This window comes from Erpetoichthys calabaricus, chromosome 12 (genome assembly GCF_900747795.2).
Source record: "Erpetoichthys calabaricus chromosome 12, fErpCal1.3, whole genome shotgun sequence".
NCBI classification, from domain to species: Eukaryota; Metazoa; Chordata; class Cladistia; order Polypteriformes; family Polypteridae; genus Erpetoichthys; species Erpetoichthys calabaricus.
Window position 1 is genome coordinate 53,595,447 of NC_041405.2, and position 12,454 is coordinate 53,607,900.

Consider the following 12,454-nt stretch of genomic DNA (forward strand, 5'->3'; position numbering starts at 1 on the left):
TGGACATAATATAGTTCGTTGTGTTAAAAGGGGTATTTGGTCTAATGAGACCGCTGTTCCAAATATCTCTGTAAGTAAGTCGTCGCAGATAAAGGGTTGAGGAATTGTAATAATATCTGGGTGAAGTCCATCTGTATTGGTGAGTGTACAATGTCCTAGTTGTAATAACCAATTGTTATATTCGGGATCTGGACATCGCATGTTTTGTACCAAGTGTATCTTTTGAAAGCAATGCCAATTGTCCGCGTAACATTTTTTGTTCCGCGGTTTTAGAAGCGCGTTGTAGGCGCCTACGTGAATTTTTTTTTTTTGATGCGGGTTCGTGTTTGTGGTCCCGTTACTCGAGCCGTCTAGTTTTGTACCCGTGATCGTGAATTGATGACTTGTTTGATCTTTATCGTTAGGAATATGGATAAGTAATAAGGAGGATCAAACTCACTGTTAATATGCGGACTGTTCGTTTCTTCGTATTATCACCAATCAGGTCTTGCGCCAGTATATGTATTGTAGTTCGGTCTCTTGTTGTTTATGTATGACGTCGTCGCGTATTTTAAGGTGGACTGAACAATAGCTGAGCGCATGGCATGTGGAGTAATAGCTAAGCACTGTCTAAAATCTACTCCTAATGAAAGTACCTTTCCTCCAAAGGGAATATTATTATTCATCAACGCAATGCCAATTGTCCGCGTATTTTAAGGTGGACTGAACAATAGCTGAGCGCATTGCAAGTGGAGCAATAGGTAAGCACTGTCTAAAATCTCCTCCTAATAAAAGTACCTTTCCTGCAAAGGGAATATTATTATTCATCAACGTTTGTAGAAGTTTATCAATAGTGTTGAGTAAGTGACTGGATGCCATTGTACATTCATCTATAATTAATACCGTCTTTTTCCGAAAATAAGACACTGTCTTACTTTCTTTTTTGGTCCAAAATACGCACTAGGGCTTATTTTCGGGGGAGGACAAAAATAAAAGTATATTTATATATTTTTATTTAATATTTATTTATTTTACACAGAATACAGAAATTAAAATTTATTCAATTACAGTCATGTCATCTTCTTCTGGAACATCGTCATAAATCAAATTCTGAATTCTGTTCTGATTTTCCTCCAAATCCATTTCCTGTTGAATCATTGGCCCGAATCTCTCATGTCTTGCAATATAGCTATCGTTAAATGAATACTTCTTGTCTAAGTAGCCTGTTCGTAGTGCATTGGAAACACAACTATCAGTTATTTTGTCCCATGAATTTTGTACCCAATTCACAACTTCCTGTAAGCCTGGTTTTACAAAATTACCTCGATGATTTCTCACCATTCTGTTTTCAATATATTCATTGATATCCATCCGCAAATGATCCTTGAATGGCTTGTTTATTGCAATGTCAAGTGTCTGGAGGTAACCAGTCATTCCTGCCGGAACCATTATTTGATCAATCTTCCTCTCAGCAAGAAAGTTTTTCATGTCTTTAGCGCGGTGAGTACTGGCTGAATCCCAAACTAGTAAACCTCTATTTCGACCCCTCAACAGTGGTGGCAGCATAAAATCAACCCACTTTCTTATAACTGCTTGGGTGCACCAGGCTTTTTCACTTTCAATGACATAAATTCCTGAAACGTGTTGAATCTGGTCTTTTTTACCTTTAGTGATTAAAAATGGCGATACTTTCTTGCCATCTAGACGAATCGCCAAAATACAGGTAACACGTGCACTATCGTAACCGGTAGAAGGAACGTAAATTGACGAGGAAGCCTTGTGGTGAACCGTCGTTTGAGCTCCTTGGCCTAGGAATACCGCGGTCTCATCCATAGCAATCATGTTGGAGAGTTGGTATTTCGAAAAATCAATGCCATCAACAAAAAGCTTAAACGCAAGTGCACGTTTAACAACTTCATTGTCTTCCAGCTTAAACATTGTTGTTGATCTCCTTAGAGACAGTTCATGTCGTTGAAGGAAGTTGTCCAGCCAGTGTGACGATGCTTTAAATTCTTCTGTGGATATATCAAATTCAATTGCCGTTTCAAGGGCAAATTTTTGAATATCAGCCCTGCGCACAACCAAAGCCATTGCTCTCCTGTCGGCAATCCATTCCCAGATGCATTCTTCCAACTCAGAAAATAACGGCTGCCGACCTGATCCAACTCTGCGTTTTTTCTCATTTCCTTGGTCCACCAGTTGACACAGGTTATCGTAGTCTGCACGCCATTTACGAACCATACGGAGATCCAGCATCTTCTCTTTACAAAAGGCTACAAGATTTACACCCCTGGAGTCTTCCACAATTCCCTTTTTGTACTCGACGGAATAGCTCTTTCGTTTTGTACCGGTACTCATTTTAACTGCGGTTAAAAATTATTCACTTTATAAAAAATAAAATGAAATAATCAGACTTACAAGACTGAAATGAACAAACGTTGTATCTGCACTGTCGCTCAATGTAGACTGCTGCCTTAATGAACAATTATTTATAGTGTGCGCCAACGACGCGTTCCGTCACATTCCGCATATGCATGCCCCCCTCCCCACCTCATTCGACCATACTCTGCGATACGCGCGACGCAGTACAACACAGCAGAGCAGAGCGGACACAATATTTATGTATTCATGCTGCCTTATGTTGTATTTTTAAGATAAATTCCAAGAATTAATTTGAAACGAACTGTAGAGGTAAACAATGAATTTCTCGGAATATTTTATTTCAAACATTTCTCTGAAATACGAGTATTAGGGAAGCTAAACATACTTAATACATCAACAGCATTTTTTAACGAATTCTTTTTTTCACATTATTTTAACTAGGGCTTATTTTCGGGGGAGGGCTTATATTACAAAAAGTTCCGAAAATCTCGATAGGGCTTATTTTCGGGGGATGTCTTAATTTCGGAAAAAGACGGTAGTATGGCAAGACGGATGTCACGTGCATTGTTACTGTTCATTTTCATAGTGGATACCGATGTTTCTGTGATTGGGACCGGTATTTTGAATAAGGAGTGACATGTGTTTTTGGAGCCGAGACATTTTTTCTTGGTTTCAGAAGCGCGTTGTAGGTGCCGACGTGATTTGTGCATATTTGCGTTCTTGATTTGTTTCAGGGTGCACTGTTCCAATGCGATGTAATATTTGTCCACATACGCGAAAGCAGTATGGGCCATTGCCTTTTGGTGACCTGATATTTACTCCGGTAGATGCAAAAGCAAATGAACTATTGTAGGATGTAATGCAGTTCATGAAGTTTTTACTTTCAGGTACTTCGTTAGTTAGAAGCTTCTGTAGATATGCAGGATATGAATGTAAAGGAGGCAGTCTAATTTGACCCTTTTGACAACAACGTGTAAATTCATTACTTGTATTGCCATTTGTTTCTTCAGGGAAGTTAAGTGAATGACAATGATTGCAAATGACATTCATTAATCCCAAGGAATTTTCATGAATAGTGAACTTATTATTGAACGCGTTGTCAGCTAACTGGCGCAATCGTTTAGCAGGTGTCTGTCGTTGATGTCCTTGACGTGTATCTTTTGCTTGTGCCGTTTGAGAGGCGCGTCGTTGTATGTGCAGGATTTGGGACGTGCTATTCTGGAGCTGTAATCGATTTGCCTGTGGTGTGTGAGAAGCCTGTTGCAGTTTACGGCGTCCATTGTTTGTATTGAGCCTTGCCCGTTTTTGTATGTTTAATATGGAGCCTTTTCTGTGGTTGAACGGTTAATAGTGCATCAGTGTAATGAGATCGATCTATGCTGCATAATTTGAACGTGTTCAGATGACGTATGTTTAATACGGATGGTTCGTTCAGTAATGGGGCTTTGTGTCTCATTTCTTATTTATGTTAGTGTGGTCGTGGGTCTGAATCCGCCTTTTTGTGTGTGTTTCGTGTGCTATGTCCGTAGTCTGTCCCGTTTCGTGTCCAATGGGTTTGTGTGGCGCTCGCGTCTGACTTCTTTTTTTTTGTGTGCTAGGGGCGCGTTGCCTCACTTTTTTTTATCTCTGTTAGTGGAGGGGGTGTTTGTGTGTCGTGGGTCTGAATCCTCTTTTTTGTGTGCGTACCGTTTCGTGTGCTATGTGGCGCTTGCGTCTGACTCCTTTCTTTTTGGTGTTCTAGGGGCGCGTCGCCTCATTTCTTATTTCAGTTACTGGAGGGGGGCTTTGTGTGTCGTGGGTCTCAATCCTCTTCTTTGTGTGTGTTCCGTTTTGTGTGTCATGGGCTTCGTGCGGCGCTGGCGTCTGACTCCTTTTTTCTGTGTGCTATGGGTGCGGCGCCTCATTTCTTATTTTACGTTGCTTTCCATCTGGTTTCCGTTGCTTGGAGGGGGGGGGGTTTGTGGGGGCGCCTGCACAGCACGTCTTTTGCGTCCACGGCCCATGGCCGGATGTCCCTGCGTCCATCCGGTTTACCATTCTCGTTTAGTAATATGGATGGGTGGTTACCTACCAGGTAACGCTTGTGGTTGGCCAGCAAGTCAGCTAACATCTGCCACGGTGCCCTCAGTTGTGAGAAGCAGATCATAGAATGGTTGAAAATAGTTTACTGTCAAATAATGCAAAGAGTACGTGACACGTGTTTCGCCCTAATTCTGGGCTCATCAGGCGTACACACTCACTGCATATAGCCAAATTCCCGGGCTTCGCAGTGGTGAAGTATTGCTTTTAAATTTTAATTAAGAAGAAAAGAAAACCTTTTTAAATTGAGGGAAAATATACCAATAACAATTTGTTAAGGATCTGCTTTTTTGTGAAGCTGCCTTTACACAGCCTGTCCGCTGTTTTAATGAACGCCATATAAGGCCGTCCTTTCTCCTTGCTTAGCGGTTCTGTATTGTTTTATTGTTCGTTTATTACGATTGTTATAGTTATTGTGTAGGTATTTCAGAGTCACTTTTCTGTTCAGGTACCCATTTCCTTTATGTAATCCGTGGATTCTCCGCTATTTTTTGTTCGTTTATTACGATTATAGTTATTTATTGATTCCGTTCTTTAGCTGACTGCCTGCTCATATAAGGCGCTCTGCTGTTTTTTTGTGAAGCAGTCTTTACACAGCTTCTCCACTGTTTTATAAACGAACGCCATATAAGGCCATCCTTTTTCCTTGCTTCGCCAAGGAAGCAGCCTTTTTATTTAATCCACGGGTTCTCCGCTGTTTTATTGTTTGTTTATTACGATTGTTATAGTTCTCTTTGTATACCACGTTGTCAGTTCAGCACTCCGGTTGTAATATGACCAAGTCGTGCAAGCTTACTGTTGAGAATGCAACGTATAGTTGTACAGGAGAAAAGCAATCTTGCCAAACTTAATTTAAACTTACGGTTTACACCGTGCTTTGTTTCCGCCTTAGCTGCACTTATGAATATGCTTGTATGCATCACTCGCTTGCTTCTTATTGTTTTGCTGCCTTCTCAATTGTGTAATGAATGTTTTCTTCAGCGCTCTTTGGGGCTCTTCCTTGTTTTCTACGTACTGCGTTCACAGTCAGTTCACATGATTACGTGGGAGGTGTGATGACGCGATACGCAACCCCGCCTCCCACGGCCAGCGAGCTGCAGTCCATTACAGTATATGGACAAAAAAGAGGTTCCAGTTATGACCGTTACGCTTTGAATTTCGAAATTAAACCTGCCTAACTTTTGTAAGTAAGCTGTAAGGAATGAGCCTGCCAAATTCCAGCCTTCCACCTACACGGGAAGTTGGAGAATTAGTGATGAGTGAGTGAGTCAGTCAGTGAGGGCTTTGCCTTTTATTAGTATAGATATATTACAATATAGAATTCGTATTACAATGCTCCCACAATATAGTACATCCTTGGAACAATAGGCAGCATAATAAGCAATAGTATTTTGGGGTAAAAGTGAAAAATTTTAAAAGGATTAGCTTTATAATCAAAAATTTAAAATAGACATTATAAACAATACAAAGTTAATACATTTCTCATTGCTTCTGTTTGACCTGCATATATATTGAATTTTGCAACTGAGAAATTGAATACACAACTAAACCTGTCTGTTTTGCTTATCCTGCTCACTTCTCTAAATACCTTGGCAGTTCCAGACTGTGTCCTGCCACCTCAAATGTGCCTGCCCTTTCTAACTAAACCCATGTATTGCAATCATTGTACCTGTGACTGAAATATTGATAACATTCTAGAAACTGAAAAAACAAAATGTAAAAAATACCTGGAAAATGCTGCTCTGAGGTGATTGCCTTGTTGCCTCGCTATATGTGTTGTTGGCCCTGCATATGTTAATGCTAGTTATTTTAGAGTGCTGTCCATGAAAACGTTGAACTATCTGGATCTACTGTTGGTACATGCTAAAATAAATGTAAACAGCCAGCCATAATACCAGGCTGAAAAGAAGAATCAGAATTCTGTTTTTGTTCTGTAATATAGATATTGCCTGTGGTGACTTTCACCTTTAAATATAAGTACATAATTACCGATTAGGAATCCATAATTAAAATGAATTGAGAAGGATCAAGAGAGTTTTCTTTTCACTTGTACTGTAGATTGTTTAGTTCTGATTAAAGCCAGAAAATCAACTTCAAACACAATGAATTTTATCTCCATACTTTTAAAATGAGTTGATTTTTTTATAGTCAACAACAGAGTTTTGTTCTCTTGTCAAGTGTCCTTTGGACTCGTTTATTTTTTGATAAGTTTGGTATGGATTGTTTTACGTTTAGGAGTGGTCAGTACTATAGATTAAAATCACTGTTCAGGTTGAAGTTTAAAGTGTGGTGGATGACATCATAAGTTTGTACATAAGTTTAAACAGAAATATGTACTCCTGTGCTTTGTAAATTGCTTGTTACTGTATCCTGTGGAAGTCATGAAGTTAAAACTGATTTACAGTTATACATTAGAGACATTTAATTCAACACTGTATGTGCAGATGACCTAAGCAAGATCTCTCACTTGAGACTTAGTTAGGGGTGGGCAGTATGACCAAAATTCTATATCACGGTATTTTTCTAAATTCTGCCGGTTTCACGGTATTCTACGGTATTTTTTTCCCCATGCATGAGTGGATGTTAACCACATTTTCCACTGCAATTACTGCAGTAGACTGGCTAAGAATAACCTGTTAGACTGTTATGAGAATTGTACATTGTATAAAAAGACATTTTAATGTGCACACACAAGTATTAATACAGGTTTGCATGGCCCCATAAAGTGATAGTTTTCAAGGGTGTGACACTAATGAAGAGAAGGAATCACATTGCATGACAGTTGCAGTCAAAATATAGAACCTTTTTATTGAACAAATTTTGCAAACAACTTAAACTATGATTTTGACAATATATTTTCAACCATCCAAAGAGCCATTTAGACTTAGTAAAATATCCAGAGGTGTTTGTCAAAAGTTGTATTGCACTGAACATGTCTTAGAAAAGTAATAAAGAGTAAATATTTTTTGTGAACCAACTACACTTTGTTAATGTTAACTATCTCTGTCCACTGACACGTTAAAGTGACTTTTTCAACAACTTTACCATTAATAAACTGCATAATATTTAAACTAATAAATAATAACAATAAAATTAAATAATAGTATTATTACTGATAGCTGCACTATTACTTCAAGACTTCAAGCCCAAAATAAAATAAAATAAAACAAGTGCAACTTGGTGATGACATCCTTACCAACTGTACCATCATTTAGGCAAACTGCATTAATATGGACCTTGCTTCAAGCTAAGCTATATACATAAATAAAATAACTGCAACTTGCATTTACTGTATAATACTATTTGTGGTATAGCCCTACGGAAGTGCATTAGGGCCACGGTGAAGAAAAAAAAAATACAGTAAAGAGGGAAGAAAAAAAAACAAACTACCGGTATATGTCAAGAATAAAGTCGACATGCTGACTTTATTCTCGACATTTCCACTTTAATTTTGACGCTTATGTCAAGATTAAAGTCAACATTTCTACTTTATTTTCATAGTTTACTTCATAATTAAAGTAGAATGTCATAAACTAAACTTCATCCTAAAATCAATGTTTAATTTACTCGATTTTCTCAAACCCTGTCATAAGTTAATGCAGCACATTAAATGCTTTGTGTTGTGTTAATCACTACGCTTCTTAAACTGACTTCCTCCGCACTAAGAGGAGGCAGCAATCACCGCACAGAATCTATTCATTTCATGGTATTCCTGCTCTCTAAAAAATTTAGAATGCTAAGATAAATACTTGATATCATTTTCATGATGAAATGCATTAAAGCAGGTATTAAACAAGCACGGTAGTGAGGCGGTTGTGCTGCTCCCTCGCAGTAAGGGGTCCCCAGGTGTACGTTCAGTGTAGAGACCTTTATGGCAGGTGTGACGAGGCTCCTAAAAACTGGATGTATGAATAGCTATCGCACAGGTTTAACTTAAATATTGTGTAAATGTTGGGTTTGTGATCTGGTGGTCGGAGACACGAACACAGAATTCAATGCATGTTCTTCTGGGCGGGCTTTCTTTATTGCACGCGTGCTGTCTGCCTGACGTACCAAAACCCCAGTTCCTATCCTTCCTTTTACTTTCTCCACATAACCAATCACCACACGATAAACGTCTTTGTGAAATTAAAACTAGTGATAAACTTAGCCCACGGAGTGTTCAGAACTTTAAAAATATCTTCGTTATACATGTTTAATTATGCCATCCATTCAGAGTTGCGCCCATCGAAGGATGAATACAAGCAAAACATACACTAGCAGGGTCAATATAGCACAACAAAACCCCACATCCTACATGACTTTGAAAGGAAACTGAAGCGCAGAGTAAACCCACCAGAAAAACCGCCGCCGTGCCCCCATATGATTAATGCATGCTTTAATGCATTTCACCATGAAAATTATATCAAGTATTTATCTTAGCATTCTAAATGTTCAGAGAGCAGGAAGATCATGAAGTCAATGTATTCTGTGCGGCGATTGCTGCCAGCGCCTCCTCTTAGTGCAAGAAGAAGTCAGTTTAAGAATCACTTAACACAAAGCATTTAATGTGCTATATAACTTATGACGGGGTTTGAAAACATGTCGTCACACTATTACACAGTACCCAGGTACATTACACTGTATTGAAAACAAATAAAACAAGTACAACTTGGCTTGCAGTATTATCCAGTAGTATAGAAACAGTATTTACACATCTGACCTTTTAAAACTAAAGTATCTCCAGGCTCTCTGTCCATTTTCACCACGCAGCATTCCTATGCTACCGCCCACTATTTGGTGGTGTAGCAGTGAAAAAGAGCCCTAGTGCAACAAATCTGTGTTTAGCGGTGTAGCAGTGAAAAAGGTCCCCACTTGAACAGTTTCCCGCTGCGCCACGTTCTGAACGTCGTTTAGGCAATTTGAACCGGTGTTGCGGTATAAGAAAAATCCATATCATAAAAAAAATAAAAAACGGTTTTCGGTATGAACCGGTATACCGCCCAGCACTAGGCTTAGTATAGCAGTACGACAACTGATCATCCTAATGCTTAATTTATTTTAAAAAATCTATTCATGCATACAGTAGTCCTGACTTTTTGTGCTGTCATGTAAACTATTGTGTAGCCTCTCTGGTGTTTAAACTTGGACACATTGATTTTCATACTTTTCATTTCATTTAATTATGGTATACAGGATGATTTTCTTGACCAAAAAATGGGCATGTATTTCTTCATTTGTCTTTCTTTTAAGTTTTATTTAATAGTGTATTTTTTTAAATATTTTATCACAATTTGTGTGTGTTTGTCCTCTTATTACAATGCATATTCTGCATTTTTAATTGTAAGACGTATTAAGTTTCATGACTTGTTAGACATACATAATTAATGCACTGTATTTTATTACAGGCAAAATGGTGGTGAAAGAGCTGTACTCCATCTTGGTCTCTGTGGAGGGGATGACCTGTAACTCCTGTGTGGAGTCTATTGAAGATAAAATTGGGAAACTTCAAGGTGTATACAGTATAAAGGTGATTTTCTCGTTTCACTCGCTTTTTTCATTAGCCTTATTTTTGTGTTAATAACTTTATGTCAACATCAAGCATAATCAACAAAAAAGTAGCGTTTTTGGTAATGAGTGAGTCAGACAACTTTCTATCTATATATAGATACACTGTGTATATATCTATCCATCCATCCATTTTCTAACCCGCTGAATCTGAACACAGGGTCACGGGGGTCTGCTGGAGCCAATCCCAGCCAACAGAGGGCACAAGGCAGGAACCAATCCCGGGCATGGTGCCAACCCACCGCAGGACACACAAAAACACACCAAGCACACACTAGGGCCAATTTAGAATTGCCAGTCCACCTAACCTGCATGTCTGTGGACTGTGGGAGGAAACTGGAGCGCCCGGAGGAAACCCACGCAGACACAGGGAGAACATGCAAACTCCACGCAAGGAGGACCCGGGAAGCGAACCCAGGTCTGCTTACTGCGAGGCAGCAGCGCTACCACTGTGTGTATATATCCATCCATTCATCCATTTTCCAACCCACTGAATCTGAACACAGGGTCACGGGGGTCTGCTGGAGCCAATCCCAGCCAACACAGGGCACAAGGCAGGAACCAATCCCGGGCAGGGTGCCAACCCACCACAGGTGTGTATATACAGTGGGTACGGAAAGTATTCAGACCCCCTTCAATTTTTCACTCTTTGTTATATTGCAGCCATTTGCTAAAATCATTTAAATTAATTTTTTTCCTCATTAATGTACACACAGCACCCCATATTGACAGACAAAAAAAGAATTTTTGAAATTGTTGCAGATTTATTAAAAAAGAAAAACTGAAATATCACATGGTCCTAAGTAGTTTACCTTTAATAAATAACACTGGTAAATAATAGAACTGTAGTTTACCTTTATGAAGAGTCCTGGTTGGCTTGAGGGAGATGATAGGGAGGTGGGGAGGAGGAAACGGCTTCCTTTTTTTTCTTTGCAGCACTGAGGCAACAATCTTCTTGAGAGGCATCGTGGAATAATTATTTTCACGTTAAATGCAAAAAAAACAATGAAATCACAAGCGCACACTACGGGAGAACAAGGAACACTGAGTGAGCTGACGGGCGGGCAGTGTCAGCTTGGGTGAATCCCCGAGTTGAGGCGGATCGTGAAACGCATCACGCATACCCACAGCCTGGCTCGTGGCTCGTTATGCGAGCCAATGCTCGTATTTAGATCCAAATTTTTCGCGCATACTTTCCTCGTAACTTGAATTTCTCGTATACAGAGGTGATCGTATCTCGAGGTTCCACTGTATATATAAAATATATGTATAATATATATATAATATATATATATATATATATATATATATATATATATATATATATATAAAATATAATATATATGTATGTATGTATAAATTGCATACCTTATATACTCGAATATACGCCAAGTTTTTCAGCACCCAAAATGTGCTGAAAAATGTCACCCTCGGCTTATATTCGAGTCAGGTCCCGTTGCCCCCTGGTATATGAACAAGCCAGTTTTCCCTTTCGGTTTGTGTGTGCCGATGATTTCCGCACATGTTCAGTCTCTCCCTTTGCAGAGAGAGAGAGAGAGAGAGACACACACACACACGAGAGAGAGAGAGAGAGACACACGCGTGCTGCGAGAGAGACACACACACGTGAGAGAGATACCATGTTGTTTTTGTTGACAGTCTTCTCCACATACAGAGCTAGTTTACAGTTTTTCTTCGAAATAAATAATCAGAAAATACTGATGCCTCAATTAATGTACGGTAATTGTATTGGTATTTATTTTGATTATTGAAACTTACCAATAGCTGCTGCATTTCCCACCCTAGGCTTATACTCGAGTCAATAAGTTTTTCCAGTTTTTGTAGGTAAAATTAGGTACCTCGGCTTATATTCGGGTCAGCTTATACTCGAGTATATACAGTAATTAGATCTGGACCACCCTATACATATATATATATATATATATATATATATATATATATATATATATATATATTAGGGGGCAAGCCCCCCTGGCGCCTAACCCCAGTTGCAACCAGTCTGCCACTCACGTTGTGAAGAGGGGGACTGTACGCACTCCAAGGAGACGCGGTTGCTCCTCCAAAACCCCCGTTTAAATGGTGATATAATCAGAAGCAAATATATTTTTTTTTATAAATATATAACCTCCTCTTTGCTTGATCAGCTGCTGGCTTTCTACTGCTGCCATGCTGCGTGATCTGTATCTCGCGCGGCGCTTCAAATATTTAAAAGCCTGTACAGCAGCTGTCCTACTTTGTCTTTTATTTCAGGCCCTGGGTGTGGTTAAATCTCTTGGCACAAAGTCTCATCTCGTGTGATATGAGTTCTTGATATTTTTTAGTTTATAATTTAAAAACAGAATAGGCATCTGAAAATCTAACAACATCACATTAAAGTTCGATAAATTCTGAAAGGAATGATACCAAACATATATATGTAGGTCTTAAAATAACCCCGATTTAAAGC

General features: G+C 39.0%; 1 protein-coding gene across 2 annotated transcripts in view; it reads left to right on the plus strand.

Annotated features, from left to right (window-relative positions):
- Positions 1-12,454, plus strand: part of LOC114662180 (copper-transporting ATPase 1) — a 140,704-nt gene that overhangs the window by 17,978 nt on the left and 110,272 nt on the right. For both annotated transcript variants that reach the window (XR_003717965.2, XM_028815542.2), the window contains exon 2: positions 9,828-9,949. Coding sequence is in view for 1 of the 2 variants with exons in the window: in XM_028815542.2 (XP_028671375.2) it covers positions 9,833-9,949 (117 nt within the window). In the remaining variant the exon portion in view is untranslated. The remainder of the gene's footprint in view (positions 1-9,827; positions 9,950-12,454) is intronic.